General features: G+C 35.6%; 1 protein-coding gene across 5 annotated transcripts in view; it reads left to right on the top strand.

The window, feature by feature from the left end:
* The window catches only part of NCOA1 (nuclear receptor coactivator 1), a 274,844-nt gene that overhangs the window by 225,573 nt on the left and 31,998 nt on the right, over nucleotides 1-17,273 (top strand). For all 5 annotated transcript variants that reach the window (XM_017526915.2, XM_037737771.1, XM_017526933.2 and 2 more), the window contains 3 exons: nucleotides 4,613-4,730; nucleotides 6,220-6,388; nucleotides 7,403-7,717. In XM_017526915.2, coding sequence (XP_017382404.1) covers nucleotides 4,613-4,730; nucleotides 6,220-6,388; nucleotides 7,403-7,717 — 602 coding nt within the window. The remainder of the gene's footprint in view (nucleotides 1-4,612; nucleotides 4,731-6,219; nucleotides 6,389-7,402; nucleotides 7,718-17,273) is intronic.

The raw sequence follows: 17,273 nt of genomic DNA on the forward strand, positions 1-17,273 counted from the left end.
GCCACGAAAATTTCTTCTGCCTTTCCTTCAGAAGGCAGAATTTGTATTCCCCTCTTTTCTTTCTTCAGTTATTTCGGTGATGGTTTTGAAGGGAGAATAAAACATAAATGATAAATATCCCACATTGAATCATAAATCTCCTTAGGTCTGTTTACAAATGACAAAACAAATGTCCAGAGAAAAGGAAAACACATATACACATAAACACATACAAAAACTTGCCCAAATTAATATTGCTAATATTTGCAGAATAACCAGGATTTAAATCTCAATCCACCTGGTTTCAAAACATGCTATTTATATGCACATACCCACACCCAGGCAGTGTGGCCAAGTGATTGAAATATTTTTGTTAGAAATGTTCTACCAGAGCACATCCAGGTAAATATTGCTTTTTCAATGGCGACAGCTGTTGTGAGGGTGTTGTTGATCAGAATGTATACCACATCCCTCTTTGGCAGTACCTTCAAAACCTTTTATTCTTTTGACTGTCTTCAAATCCCTATTATTTAAAAGTGGATTTTGCTTTTGAAAATTTCCGGAGTTACTTGTAACCAAATATTTTGATCTAAAAAGAATAATGCTCTTTTCTTAAATCAAAAGCTAAAATTCAGTGTACCTATGAGGAAATTTAATTTCTTGAAGGACATGTGGACTGGTCAAGATAGATCCTGAAGAATTCCAAAAATATTTAAGCATTGACATCACTGGAATAAGTGAATGACCGTATGAGGCCGTCGTTTTTGTGTTCTGTGAACATATACATTCCAGGATTTTTTTTTAATCTTAGTTATTTGTAGTACATAAAAAATATTGTGTAATTATAAAAATCATGATTTTGACATTCAACATTTTCATTACTTAAAAAGATCCACTCTTTAACCTGGGCAACATGGTGAAACCCCTTCTCTACAAAAAATACAAAAATTGGCCAGGCATGGTGGTATGCAACTGTAGTTCCAGATACTTGGGGAGCTGAGGCAGGAGGACCACTTGAGCCCCAGGAGATGGAGCTTACAGTGAGCCAAAGTCATGCCACTGTACTCCAGCCTGGGTGACAGTGAGACCCTGTCTCAAAAAAAAATTCTTTGAGGTTACATATCATGGTTTTTTGTTTTTTGGGTTTTTTTTAGTAATTAAGATATTCACGATTCAACATTCAAAAATGTTTTTAAAATATATAATTAAAAATCTCTTTCCTAGCAGTATTGTTTTTTTTGTACCTTCAAAAATTACGTATATAGACTTCCTTTTTTAAAATACAAATAGTGTCATACTATCCACATTAACTGTTCAGTATCTTAGTCCTTTTTTCACTTAATGTTCTATGGATGTCATTCTATATCAGTACATATAGAGCGTCTTTATTCTTTTTTATAGCTGTACAGCTTTTTACAGTTGTACCAGAATTAACCAGTTGCCTGATAGGCATCTTTTGCTATCACAAAGCTGTAATGAATAATCTTATGTAGAGATAATTTACTACATGTGAGAGTATATCTGAAATACAAGTTCTGAATAGAATTACTGGGTCAAAAGATAGATATTGCCAAGTAGTCCTTTCCAGCAATTATATCAGCTTACGCCCTAACTGATGATGTTTCCATTTCTGCATACCCTTGACAATACATGAATTATGTTCTTTCTCTTTTTTGCCAATCTGATGGTTTTATTTTTTTAGGTATCTCAATGTCATTTTAATCTATATTTCTTTTATTGTGGATTAGATCATGTTTTAATGATTTTATATATTCATTTATGTTCATGTTCTCTACCTATTGTTTTATTGGGTTTTTATCCTGTTGAATTATAGAATTTTTTATATAGAAAAATCGGTTCTTTGTCTACATCATGTTTTGAAAAAACTAAAACACTGTAACTGCTGTACAGTTACTGCCAAATGTAACATAAAACTAAATCAGAAACTTCCTTAGCAACAGCTGAAGAAAATTAACTGTGAATATCAGAATCAGTAGATACTAAATCAACTGTTAGAAAAGTAAAATGTGCAAAAGCCACCCTCATGGTTAACAAAATGCTCTCTACTTGATGTACAGAATATTTTTTTTCTATAGCCTAATCTTGGAAGTGACAGAAATTTTTTAATTATTTCATAATGTAAGGGTTTTTTTTGGGGGGGTGGGTGTTGGGTTCAGTGTCCCTTTTAGCCATATTTTAAATGGAGAGAGTATGATGTTGAACCCTTTACAAAGATGATAACAAATGTTAATAGCTTGATCGGGGATCCCTAGGGATTGTTTTCTACCCCTACTTCAGCTGCCTATTTCCAGCAGAAATGACTGTATTGTCTTGTATTATATGTATACTTACTCATGTTTGTATCACAAACATAACCAGAAATATTACATTTATTCTTTGGCCAAAGAGAGAGAGCCTGTGTATTTCCTAAAAGAAATAATGTGAAGCAAACCTTCACATTTTTTACAGAAGGCAGTTTCTAAAGGAAGTCACAAAAGGCAGAAATAACTTTCAGAATAAAAGCAATCTTCTTTTAAGCATACCATCTATCCAAACAAAACTTTTTATTGAATCAACATTTTATTTTTGTATAGGTTTTTTTTTGTTTATTTTTGTTTTCTTAGTCACCAAACTCAGCATATGAATCTTATTTTGAAAATATTTTATCCACTTATTTTTTTAACATTTTTTCATCAAGACCAGTAAAATGAGATACTGGTCCTATTATTGAGTCAAATAGTCTATCTTGTAAAACTTAGTATTGATAGTGGACAGCCATGTAAATTTTCTTAGACTTTTAAATATAATTAATTTTGGTTATAATAATAAAGACTAGATTTCTTAAAGGAAATAAGATTGAGGAATTAACATGTAGAGCAGAGCAATAGGACAGCTTTAGACAATCTTTGACCAAATTTCTGATTTAAATAATGACAGGAACTAAGTGATTATTTCCCATTTTGTTGTTGCTGTTTTAGTTTGGTTGTTTTTGTTTGTTGTGTTTTTCAGAATCCTACAGAATTTTCTCTATTATTTGTCATGATAGAGATGAGGTTAATTGAAAGCTATAATTATATACATTTAAAAGTAAACATGTTTATGTAACTTCTATTTCTCCTTATACTAAATATTGAATATCTTTCACTTAAAAATGAGCCTTGCATGTATTATGTAATCATGTTCAGTAACTAGTATTAAGTATATTTTGTGAGGCATCCTTAGATCTACTTATTCTTCATTCATTCGAATGAGGAATTCTACCTCAATAAGCTTTCCCTTTAAACTCCAAACCTATTTTAGTTTTTTAAAAAAAGATTTTATGTGGGCTACTCTAACAAAATACCACAGACTAGGTGGCTTAAACAATAGAAATTTATTTTCTCACAATTCTGGAAGCCTGAAGTGGTTTTGGTTTCTTCTAAGGTGTCTTTTCTTCACTTGGACATGGCCCTCTTCTCTCTGTGTCAGGTTGTCCCTCTGTCTGTATTATCTTTCTCCTAATCTCCTCCTAGTGTAAAGACACTAGTCATAGTAGATTAGGGCCCACTGTAAAGACCCATTTGACTTAGTTACCTTTTTAAAGGCCCTGTCTCCAAATATAGTCACATTCTGAGATACCAGGGGTTAGGGCTTCAGCATATTAATTTGGTGGGAGTGGGTACAATTCAGCCCATAACAATGATGAATTAATATATATTCATTTTAGAAATTACAAATAGCCATCATAGAAAAGTAGCCTTTAATCTCACTACCTAAAGTGGTCCTAAAGTGTGTGTATGTGTGTGTGTATATATATCCTCCCAGAATTTTTTGTATTAATATATATGAAATGGTTTATAAAAACAGAGTCATCCTGAAAATAATGTTTTGGAATATGCTTTCTTTTTTTTTCATTTAACAGCACATTGTCAAGATCTATGCCATAATTCATTAATCAGTCCCTAAATTTCTGGAATTTAGGTTATTTATACATTTTTTCTAGTATAAATAGTGTAGAGATGATCATAAAGGTTTCCAAAAAAGCCTTACAAAAAAACTTTCTAAAATGCATATACTGTTTTCTTCAATTACAAAACATAAGTCAACTTCTTTTTTCATTGAGCCATCCTTATAAGTCTTAGTTCTTATACTGTTATTGTACATCTATATTCTAAGATTAGCAACTGTAGAGCTGTGTTCATTTGCTACATGGCCTCAAATTCTAGTTTCTGTTCCTGCCTCTTATAGAATGTATTTTATCTTTTGCTCACCATTCTCATTTCATGGAGATGACACTACACTACTTATAGCATATTCTAATACACTGACAGAAAAGCAGTTAACCAAAATTGTTAAATTTATCTTTAAAACAAATAATTTCTTACAATGTCCTGAGTGATTCTGGATAACATTAACCTATGTACAAACTTTAGTATCAGATTTTCCTTGATTCAGGAATCTTTTTTCACTTTCTCATTTATTTTGTATTGTGTGGTCACACTAGATGGTTTAAACTGCTAAATAAGTGAACTTTGTATTATTGAAGTAATATTTTAAAGGGGAAATCTCACTCTACAATATCTTATTTTTGAAAAATACTATCATTTTATCTTCCACTGAGATAATGACTTCTTACCTTTTCTTCTTCAATCAGGATTACCTGAGCTGGAATTGGAAGCAATTGATAACCAATTTGGACAACCAGGAACAGGCGATCAGATTCCATGGACAAATAATACAGTGACAGCTATAAATCAGAATAAATCAGAAGAGTAAGTAATACATTTTTTGTTTTGTAAGGTATCAGATACCAACTTATAAACAAAAGACTATTTTTTCCAAAGTAGATTTCAGTCTACAATGGTATTTTGTGAGATGTTAATAGATGTAAATGTTTAGTAAACAAAAAAGTGGGCCTGGCGAGGTGGCTCAAGCCTGTAATCCCAACACTTTGGGAGGCCAATGCAGATGGATCACCTGAGGTCAGGAGTTTGAGACTAGCCTGGCGAACGTGGTGAAACTCCATCTCTACTAAAAATACAAAAACTTAGCTGGGCATGGTGGCACGAGCCTGTAATCCCAGCTACTCAGGAAGCTGAGGCAGGAGAATTGCTTGAACCCGGGAGGCGGGTGTTACAGTGAGCCAAGATTGCTCCATTGCATTCCAGCCTGGACAACAAGAGAGAAACTCCATCTCAAAAAAAAAAAAAGTTGGGAGAGGGAAAGATACTGAATTAAACAAATTTATTGACTGCATGACCACAAGGATACTTTGTAATCACCAAGAGATTGATATAATATGTAGCTATTGTTTTATATTTCATGTATTACTTTAATTGATTACCATAATGTATCTGGGACCCGTGGATGAATTGGCCTCAGTACAATAATTATATTGCTCTTGAACTTTTACTTGTATCATGATTTTGTCCAGCATTTCTCTTCATTTGGTGCAAGAAGTTATAAGAAAGGAAAGTATACTTTTTACATCTACTCAGTGTCATGTCTTGATTAGAATTGAATTTCTTACTCCCCACAGGCAACCATATTCCATAACACAGAGCACGTCTCATACCTGTCAACCACAGGATGTCTAGAAAGTGTTGATTGTGGTTTAGCGCCTTAAATATGAACTGTATTCCCACTTACCTTCCCAGAGGAAGAGTGCTTATAATTGTATTATTACACTAGTGTTATTAGGATTAGTATTATTTTGTATATATTTCTGTTTTATCTATCAGTTAGTATCAGTTTGGATTAGGCTATATGTTTCCTACATGTAATCAATGAATAATTTGTTTTATAGCTTAACACCTGGCATACTTCATTTTTCCAGTTTTCTTTCTTTTGTAAATGGTAATCATGTCAGGTTAACAATCAAGATGATTTGATCATCTTTGAAAGTTAAGTAATGTAATATATACTGTTTTGATTGTAGTTCAGTTATCAACAATGGCATTCATAAAATAGATAAATAGAATAAGTAGAATAAATCTGAGTATGAGCTAAATGATTCTTTCTGAGTTTTGACTGATTTTCTTTTTTTTTTACTTTTATTATAAGTTGTTTCCTCTTTCTTAACTATGTTTGGTTAATTTTTCAGGCATTTCTGTAACATGAAGAATATGGAAACAAAGTTCAGTGATTGATAAAAAAATGAAAAATATATTCAAGCCAAATTTGCACATATATATGTATAGAAAGATTAAATAAATTATTTGCTATGTCAGTCTGAAACTTTCCTGTTTTTTAATCCTGCAGCCAGTGTATTAGCTCACAATTAGATGAGCTTCTCTGTCCACCCACAACAGTAGAAGGGAGAAATGATGAGAAGGCTCTTCTTGAACAGCTGGTATCCTTCCTTAGTGGCAAAGATGAAACTGAGCTAGCTGAACTAGACAGAGCTCTGGGAATTGACAAACTTGTTCAGGTATTTATTAAAGTCAACATAATTTAACTGATGCAGCCCTAGGAAACTAGAAAATTATTTTAAGCAAGATTTTAAAATACTCTGCCCACTGTGCTTTAGCTGTTTTATAATTTACCCCTTTTGAAACTTATCAAAATATGTAGTAGTGTTTTTTAAAGAAAAAATATTACAATAATTAGAATTACAAATAAGTCTTAGCTTTTCACCGTGAAACAGAATATTGCAAGCTCCAGCTAGAATAAACTCCAGATTTATGCATCACTTCTCATTTTACAGCTTAATTTATTCTTCATTCACGCTTGTCTTCTGCCTGTATATTCCTTGATATTCCAACTTCCAGGTTAGCCTTTTTTAGACTATAGGATGATAAAATAATTTTAGTGTATCTTCACCAGCATTTTTAAATGAAGTAGAATAGTGTAGAATACTAAGTATAAGAGTGCATAGCCCATTAAAAGGAGTCATGTTTTATGAAACTCCTTTCAGCTCCACACACACACACACACACACACACACACACACACAAATAAGTCACAATTTATATTTCTTACAGTGGGTAATAGTTAAAACATTTGGAAACCATAACTCTACAGCTTTCTGTTACATCAGCTGTGGATTTTTTTTTTAAATAAAGGCATGAATTTTATATCTGAGATAGAAAAATGCCTGCTTGATCCCTCCTTTAAATCTACTTCTTATAGTAAGCTATTAAAGGTAAAGTTTATTGATTCTTAGGCTTTGCAATGAAGTTTTTTTTCAAACCTTTTAGTTTTATTTCATTGATGTGGAGCCTTTATTTTAACCATATTGTCATCTCTTCTACGATTTTAAATATCTCAGCTAGTCTATTATTCCATTTCAAAAGTAGCTTTTATAAATGATTTCTTTAGGTAGTAAACTTCTGGAGAGCATGAATTCAGAATGAATATATGATGATACTTTCTAGAAATACAGAAGCATGTCACTTATTGGCAAAAATTTATTTGTAAAATATTCTGGCTTCTTTTCTAACAGGGGGGTGGATTAGATGTATTATCAGAGAGATTTCCACCACAACAAGCAACACCACCTTTGATGATGGAAGAAAGACCCAGCCTTTATTCCCAGTCTTACTCTTCTCCTTCTCCTACTGCCAATCTCCCTAGCCCTTTCCAAGGCATGGTCAGGCAAAAACCTTCACTGGGGACTATGCCTGTTCAAGTAACACCTCCCCGAGGTGCTTTTTCTCCTGGCATGGGCATGCAACCGAGGCAAACTCTAAACAGACCTCCGGCTGCACCTAACCAGCTTCGACTTCAACTACAACAACGATTACAGGGACAGCAACAGGTGAGCACTCTTGTTTAGCAGTGGATACTTTTTAAAGGTATGTACCAAATTTCTCAGCAAGATAGCCCCATTGCTACAATAAAAATGTCAAGTCCACTCCTAGAACCTTCATGAAAGACTTAAAGAGCTATCTTTGGTCTCTTAGGAAAGGGATAAGGGACCTTTCATTCAGTTAAAGACAGTAGGCTTTTAGGCCAGGCGCAGTGGCTCACGCCTGTAATCCCAACACTTTGGGAAGCCGAGGTGGGCAGATCACCTGAGTTTGGGAGTTCAAGACCAGACTGACCAACATGGAGAAACCCTGTTTCTACTAAAAATACAAAATTAGCCAAGCATGGTGGTACATGCCTGTAATCCCAGCTACTTAGGAGGCTGAGGCAGGAGAATCGCTTGAACCTGGGAGGTAGAGGTTGCAGTGAGCCGAGATCGCGCCATTGCACTCCAGCCTGGGCAACAAGTGAAACTGCGTCTCAAAAAAATAAAAAGACAGTAGGCGCCTAATAAATTACTCTGAGACCTTCAACTTAAAGACAATTTAATTTTTATTTTTTGAGATACAAACTATTTAAGATGAACCTCATACAAGTTTTAAATTAATCAAGAGAAATATAGCTTAATTTACAAAGTAGAGCATCAAGAGATACTGTTTATGATTGTTGGAACAGAAAATAAAGTGTTGTTTGAGGTTAGAGGTATTGATGCCTAGTGATGTTATTTGAAGAAAAGGATAGTTTAGGGTCTGGGAGTTGTGAGTGAGTTAAATTTATTTCTCATGACAGGAAATGAGTAGGCATAGTGGCATAAATATTTAAGACTGTATAAGCAACAGATATGGAGATAATCATTAAGGACCACAAGCACAAACAGTTAAAAATGTCTGCTGTGGGCCAGGCGTGGTGGCTCACGTCTGTAATCCCAGCACTTTGGGAGGCCAAGGTGGGTGGATTACTTGAGGTCAGGATTCGAGACCAGCCTGGCCAACATGATGAAACCCCGTTTCTACTAAAAATACAAACAAACAAACAAAAAAATTAACTGGGCATGGTAGCACGTGTCTGTAATCTCAGCTACTTGAGAGGCTGAGGCAGGAGAATCGCTTGAACCCAGAAGGTGGAGGTTGCAGCAAGCCACGATCGCTCCCATTGCAATCCAGCCTGGGTGAAAAAGGGAGACTCTGTCTCAAAAAAAAAAAAAAAAAAAAAAAGTCTGCTGTGGGAAGGGGGACCAGTGCTGTAGACTGTTGCTTCTTGTTATGAATCGTATAGTTTCTAAACACATATTTGTATATTGCTTTTAATTTTTATAAAATTATTTAAAGAAGTTCCCTAGAGACTAATTCTGGAAGGAAGAAAAAGAAGGAGATAAATTATACTGGAAAGGCAGTGTGATATAATGGTTTTAAGAGTTAGTTCCAGTTTCAAGTCCCAGTTCTAAAGTTAGGTGGATTGACTTAATCAAATGGTTTCCCTTTTAAAGCCCCTAATTCCTCATCTATAAAAAGAATCTAATAAAGAATTCCTTTGCCTCACTGATGATTGTGTGGAATAAATGAGATAAAACATGTAAAGTTTGTAGCACAATGCCTGGCATATTGTAGCAGTTGATAAATACTAGCTATTGTTATAAAGTTAAATTTAAAAAACATAATAGGTGATATAAAATATGCTTCCATTCTGCTTTAAAAAAGGAGATTATGAAAGAGAGGAAGAGAAAGGGAGGGCTGAGAAAGGGAAAAATTTTTAAATGATAGAATAAAAATAAAAGGAATAATTTTTTAATGCTAGGATAGAATAAAGGATTCAAAGAAGAATTAAAGGAAGAAAGAGGAAAAGAGAAACAAAAAGAAGGAATCATAAATGTTCTGAGATATTAATTGAAGATAAACTACTTCTTGTAGCTTTCCATTCATCTTTAGATAGAGGGCACCAGAATAAAAAATGCTTAATATTTTCCCTGTTTAATTTTTCATAGAACATTATGTAAGGGGACTATACTAGATACTATAAGCAATACAAGGAATTAAAGAAACAGGCAACTGCTTGACTATTTTGACTACATACCTGAAAAGTTAAATGATACTCCAAGCAGTATGTGATTAAGGGCTAAACCAAAAAAGTAAATGGAAAGTATAGATGTTCTGGTTTCTCATTTTACAACGTAAAGTTCTGTAAATACTGCCTAATATTAAAGGGTCAGTGAGCAAGGCCAGACCAATGGTCTGTGTTAGGTTCATGAATGAATGGAATGATGATTCATGCTTGGTTCAGAAAAAAAGTTGTTTTGGCTTCTATTTGCGCCTAAAATAGCTGATAAGCAGAGAAGCCCTGCAAAGGTATGAGAATAAGATGCAAGTAGGTGAAAGTTGCTGCTCTTTGCTTCCTTTAAATCTCATGGATGCCTATCCAGAGTTTGATGGTCTTGGTAGCCCAATAAAGTATCCACCAAGCTGAAAAACCACAGAATTTGGGGCTTACTATGTTATATGCCTCAGATATGTCTATACAGAAAAACAACTTCTACTGCCACATAAGACAGTAACTCTGCTACCTAATGAGCCACATATCCAGGTCTGCTCTTTGCATCCTAAGCCATAACTTCTTACTGTTTCAGCAGTAGGTCACTCAGCTTTAGTTACACTGCAAGTACTAGGCGTTTTCCGTGTGTCCACTTAAGGGCTTTCTGTGAGCAGGTCTGACCAAGAATCTCAGTCAGTGTCTTAGTTAAGATGCTTTCAGCCACAAGGAAAGAAAAAAAGATCAGCTCAGCATAGTAAAACAATGAAGAAAATATTTTGACCCAAATATTGACAATCCAAAATGGAGGCAAGCGTGTGGTTACTTCAGAGATTCAGGAATGTCATCAAGGACCCAGGTTCTTTCTCTTTTTGCTCTGCAGTCCTTGGCATGCCATGATTACAGATATCACAGCCAAACAAAACTATAACTAGCAGAAGAAAAGGGACTGTTTCTTTCCTATGTATCACTTTCCAAAAGCCAGGAAACTTTTTCCTGAAGGCTCTTTTCCCACCCCACCTACCCCCCCAAAAAAGAAAAAAGGACAAAAAAGAAAAAGGAGGAAAAAAATACTTCACATGTCTAACTAGTCAGAACTGAGTCACATGTACATCCTTAACCAATGGCTCGCAAAGACTGACTTGGAGTCCTCCTGGATTACCCCTGGAGTCATGTGATTTGGGATGGTCAGCTGAAAAAATTCTGTTCTATCTTCAGGGAAGAAGGGGAGAATAAATGACTGTGGGTTGGTAATAGCAATGCCTGATAAATCAGTAAATTGAGGTTTAAATGTATTGTTTAAAGTTATATAATTAAATTCACAGTTGGGATCAAATAGGAAACTGAGGTAGTATTAATATATTCCCCTTTCTCCTGCCTTAAATCCTATTAAATGACAGGTTGTATTTTTTTTTAGTGACTAAATTCATGTCACTGTAGACAAAAAAAAAAAAAAGTACCATTAGCACACTAAAAATTAAGTCATTTTGAAATATAAAAAGCAAACATGAGAAAGAAACAAAATTATCATATGCAGATAATACAACTGTTTATATAGAAAATCCAAAACAATCAATAGGGAACTTAGAACAGATAGAGTAGTTCAGCAAGGATTTTAGATAAAAGAACAAGAAACAAAAATTAATGGTAATTCTTTTTTCTAGAAAATTAAATTAGAAAATTCCAGCAGTTAGGGAGGCCAAGGCAGGTGGATCACCTGAGGTCAGGAGTTCGAGACCAGCCTGGCCAACATGGCAAAACCCGTCTCTACTAAAAGTATAAAAATTAGCCAGGCATGGTGGCAAGCACCTGTAATCCTAGCTACTCTGGAGGCTGAGGCAGAAGAATCGTTTGAACCCAGGAGGCAGAGGTTGCAGTGAGCCAAGATCATGCCTCTGCACTCTAGCCTGGGCAACAAGAGTGAGACTCTGTCTCAAAAAGAAAAAAAAAATACATTCACACTGTTCAAAACTTAGAAGATTTAAAATCATAATTGAAAGGCAAAAAGAATATCCAAATAAAAAACACTTGTGAAAGAAATTATATCTTCTAATTAATTGGTTGTTGCTAGTAAAAAGATGACAGTTGTTCCAGATTTATTCAGTAAATTCAGTGGAATTCCAACAAAATCTCAACATGGAATTTGACAAACAGATGCTAAATTTGTTTTAGAAGCATCAATACAATCTTGAAGTATTTATAAAATGAGGGTGTACTTGCTCTACCAATATCAAGATTTAAAACAAAGCTTTAAAAATTAAAACAGGCTGGATGTGATGGCTTACACCTATAATCCCCCCATTTTGAGAGGCTTAGGAAGGAAGATTGCTTGAGGCCATGAGTTTGAGACCAGCCTGGGCAACATAGCAAGAGTCTCTGCTGAAAAAAAAAAACAAAAAAAAAACCAGTTGTGGTGATGTGCAACTGTAGTCCCAACTACTCAGGAGGCTAAGTTGGGAGGATCGCTTGAGGCGGGAATTCAAGGCTGTAGTGAGCTATGATTGTGCTACTCACTCCAGCCTGGGTGACAGAGTGAGACCTTATCTCTAAAAAAAAAAAAATTAAAACAGTGTGGAACTGGGTTTTAGAGCAAGACCTTGTCTCTAAAAATATAAAAAATAAAAAAATTGCCGGGCGCTGTGGCTCAAGCCTGTAATCCCAGCACTTTGGGAGGCCGAGGCGGGTGGATCACGAGGTCAAGAGATCAAGACCATCCTGGTCAACACGGTGAAACCCTGCCTCTACTAAAAATACAAAAAATTAGCTGGGCATGGTGGCGCGTGCCTGTAATCCCAGCTACTCAGGAGGCTGAGGCAGGAGAATTGCCTGAACCCAGGAGGCGGAGGTTGCGGTGAGCCAAGATTGCACCATTGCACTCCAGCCTGGGTAACAAGAGCGAAACTCCGTCCCCAAAAAAAAAAAAAAAAAAAAATTTAAAACAGTGTGGAACTTTCATGAGGATAAATAGTTCTACCATAATAGAGTTCTACATAATAGAGAGCCCAGAAACACACCCAGACATATTGAGAGACTTAATAAGAGGCAGAGGTGGCAATAGAGAAAGAATGGCATGCATCATAGATGCTGGTACGTTTGCCTATCCATGAGAGGAAACAAATTAATTAGATCCTCATCTCATACAATACACAAAAATAAACTCTAGGTGTTTTGATGACCTAAATGTGAATACAAAAACATCTCTATAGCCTCTTTAAAATGACGTAAAGGAAAAAGTTAATGTTTACATTAAAATTTAAAACTTGTAAGACAAAAGACACCATCTGCAAGGTTAAAAGGCAAAACAAAGACTCAAAAGAAGATATTTGCAACCTCATATGACTGGCAAAGGACTAGTATCCAGAATATACCTAGTTCATAATCTGGTATTCCTAATATACTTACTTCATTGGATTGATACCCATCTGTTCACTTACTGGTCATATCCTCTCCTTCCCTCTTCTCAAATACAGGATACGGTTTTTTTTGTTTTTGTTTTTGTTTTTGTTTTTGTTTTTGTTTTTGTTTTTGTTTTTGTTTTTAAAGATGGGATTTCTCCATGATGGCCAGGCTGGTCTTGAACTCCTAACCTCAGGTGATCCACCCACCTCGGCCTCCCAAAGTGCTAGGATTACAGGCGTGAGCCACCACGCCCAGCTACAGGAGACTGTTAACGAGAATTTAGCGCCATGCCTAATGATTTGAGAAAAGAAAACAGGAGTGTACTCAGATATACATTATAGTTTGCCTCTTTTTAATGAATTTTAAGATCACTTTAAAAATAGATGTTGAAAAAAGTAAAATATATAAATAGATATCATTTCTTGGCCCTAAGTATATCTCTCTGGCTGGTATATACTTTTTACTCCTTGTATAAAGGAGTAAAAAGATTCTAACATTTTTAATTCAATTATACAGTTATGAATAAATCTCCGGTTGGAAGGACAGAGATGAAAAACATCCTAAGAAACTAGTATATCTGTACGGTTGAGACTTTTAGAAAACAGCAAAAAGGAAGGAGCTGGTAATCAAAAAGTAATACAAAGTTACAAACCTTTAGGTATAATACTGGCTTACTCCTAAAATAAGCAAAGACCCAAGAAATATATTTACAATATCAATATATTTTGGGAAAAATAACACCACCAAAGATGGGTAGACCTGTTACTTTTAGAAAGTGATATCATGGGCTGGGTGCAGTGGCTGAGCGCCCGTAATCCCAGCACCCTGGCAGGCCGAGGTGGGCAGATCACCTGGGGTCGGTAGTTCGAGACAAGCCTGACCAACATGGAGAAACCCTGTCTCTACTAAAAATACAAAATCAGCCAGGTGTGGGGACACATGCCTGTAATCCCAGCTACTCAGAAGGCTGAGGCAGGAGAATCACTTGAACCCAGGAGGCGGAGGTTGTGGTGAGCTGAGATCACAGCATTGCACTCTAGCCTGGGCAACAAGGGCGAAACTCCGTCTCAAAAAAAAAAAAAAACGAAAGAAAGTGGTATATTAGCTGACAGAAGATACAATTTTTCTACTCCAGTTTTGTTTTCTTCTTCCTCAGCAAAGATCATGATCTTCATAACTATCAAGAGGAGAATAATATAAAGAGAGAGTGACAGTGAGACACATAAACAAATATGATACACTTGGTAATCTTAAAACAAGTCAAGTCTAGATATGTATGCATTAGGGTACTGAAGAAATGTATGTGTTTGACATTATAAGAACCACCATTGATAATCTTTTATATATTATAGAGAATGGAAGTGACCAGAAAACAGAATTAGGATCAAAGGACAGGAAAAAAGAGAAACCTTTAACCTCCAGGTTCTGACAGTGAAAAATGCCTAAGACAATAAGCTTCTTTAAACAATATTTTTTTTCTTGGCAAGAATTCCTGCAGTAGTTAGATCAGAGTTTCTCAGCCTTGACACTTTAACATTTGGGGCTGGATAATTCTTATTATGGGGGAGATGTTGTGTGCATTAAGAGTGTTTAGCAGCACTCCTGGCTTCTGCCCACCAGACATCAGCAGTACTTCTCCCCAAGTTGTGACAGCAAAAAGGTCTTCAGATACTGCCAAATGTCCCTTGTTTGGCAGAACCATCCCTAGCTGAGAGCCTCTAGGCTAGACAGTCATCTTTTAGGTTTCCTATAGAAGGATGTCTTGGTAAAACATTGGAAAGAAAATCCATTCCAACAGGCAAAGTGACAGCCAGCCTGAACTGCATACGTTTGTTTTGTACTTAGCAATGGGTTTGCACTCTTCCACTGGCCACAGCCCCACATTTCCTTTTGTTCTACAAGGCTTTTAACCTGTCCTTTATAGGCTCTTGTGTTCGTGTCTAAGCACTGACAACTAAGGACTAACAACTAATCTCCTCGCACTCGCCACCTCTCTGAAAGTTCAGATTTCCAAGAGCTAAGGAATGTGTTGATTCTTTTGGGAAGGCTTTGTTGGAAGAAGTGGAATTTGACCTGCTTGCTGAAAAACAGCATTTTAATAATTGGAGAGAAGAGGAAGGTCAAAGTAGGACAAATATACACAGCACTAGTCAGGTTGCACACACAGTCAAGGGGAGGAAAAAATGAAAAAGGGTTAATTCAAGGGCAGAAATAGACCAGGCTTCCTATAACAGAAAGTACCTTAGATTTATGCTATTTAGAATAATTCCTTCTACTTCTAAAGAAGGGCCTATTACTACTTCTCAGGCATCTTCCCTCCATCCCCACCCGTTTTATTCGCACACTATCTCAGAATTCGAAGGATATATAAAGCTAAATGTTCGGAATGTATTTTTACCTGCCCTCATTGCTTCCTCTCCTGTTTTTATACTTGCTGTTCCCTCTGCCTCAACTCTGTCCTCCTCCTTGCCACCCCACATTCTCATCCTTTAAGGCTCTGCTGAGCTCACTCATGCTTCTTGGTCCCTGTCTTCATCCCTAGGCTGTATTAGCTGCTCCATCTGTGCTGCTGTAGATGTGTCTGCCTATGCAGACAGAGTACCTGTGCATTGCACTGTTGTGTGTTGGCTTCTGCCATTCAACAGGGAACTCCCAGAAGGACAGGAATTTGCTCACCTTTGTAACCTCCAAACTATGTACAATATCTTGAATGTATTGAGTTTTTAAATAAATCTTTATAAAAATTAACTTGATTTATTTAAATTTATGTTCATGGTCTTTCAAAGTTTAAGAAGTATATCAGTTGATATTTAAGAGTCTCTTTGACTTTTAAAACTATAATGTTGGTATCTTTCTTTTTGAAGTGACTCAGAATGTTTTAACTTATTCCACAATGCCTTAGAGTTGTCATTTTAACATTTATCTTATATTGACTTTTCTCCAGAATTGGTTTGTTTTCTGATGTAATGGGAGTCAGAAAATGACTGAAGCTAGAATTAAGAGTTGAGCTATTTGGTGGCAAGATATTTAATCACTGTTCATAGCTCTTTGGATTCTTGTATAAAACTTTTATAGGCTTGCTAGTGTATGCATAATAAAATATATTAATGTATGATATATAAATATATAATTTGTGTTATATAAAGTACCATATAAACATAAAATAGTATTAATATTATTGTTAGTTATCTTTCTGAATACTTTATTTATATCAAATTATTGAGGAAGAAATTTTTTAAGCTATAGACTGTTTATAAGAAAATCTAATTTCCAAGAACACTTCTTTTGTTACCAGATAAAGTTAAGGCATGCCTGGCGTGCCTGTGACCTGGAACCCTAATCCTGGTCTAGACTGATCTTCCAAACCAGTGTTCATAGAAAATGGTTCTGGGAGATGAATGTTAATGGTTATATGTCAGAATTTATTTATCATTTAACCTAATGATAAATAAATTGCATAGTATATCCCCCTCTTGGAGATCCACAATGTGCTTTTGGCCAATTAAAGGCTCATAAAATTACTGCAGTAAATAAATCTGTTTTACCTTGTGTAACCCATCATTTCCAATACTTAATACAGAACAGCATGCTGTTTTCCCAGCACATCTATTAATATCCTGCTGAACAATGTTCTTTAGCATACCAATTTGGGAAATGCTGGTCTAAAGTAATTACTTTTTCTAGTTAAATAAATAATCCATTTTTTCAGACCATTTGTTTCTTACATAATACTCTCTAGCTGATGAAATCATATTGGATTTTTCCCAAGTATGTATCCACCAGACAGTACCCCCAAGTGAGAATACCCTCCAGCTTGCTCAACTGTCCCTTCATCTTCCATACGTTTGTAAAATGTGCCCTTATTGTATACCTGCTTTTACATTTATAACATTCAAGACCTAGGGCTGGTATTTCTTTATCACAGCACTTATCTAAAATAACTACTAACATGTTTTTAAAAGTACAATAGCCGGGCGCGGTGGCTCAAGCCTGTAATCCCAGCACTTTGGGAGGCCAAGGCGGGTGGATCACGAGGTCAAGAGATCGAGACCATCCTGGTCAACATGGTGAAACCCCATCTCTACTAAAAATACAGAAAAATAGCTGGGCATGGTGGTGCGTACCTGTAATCCCAGCTACTCAGG

This window comes from Cebus imitator, unplaced genomic scaffold, assembly GCF_001604975.1.
Source record: "Cebus imitator isolate Cc_AM_T3 unplaced genomic scaffold, Cebus_imitator-1.0 Scaffold1, whole genome shotgun sequence".
Classification (NCBI taxonomy): domain Eukaryota; kingdom Metazoa; phylum Chordata; class Mammalia; order Primates; family Cebidae; genus Cebus; species Cebus imitator.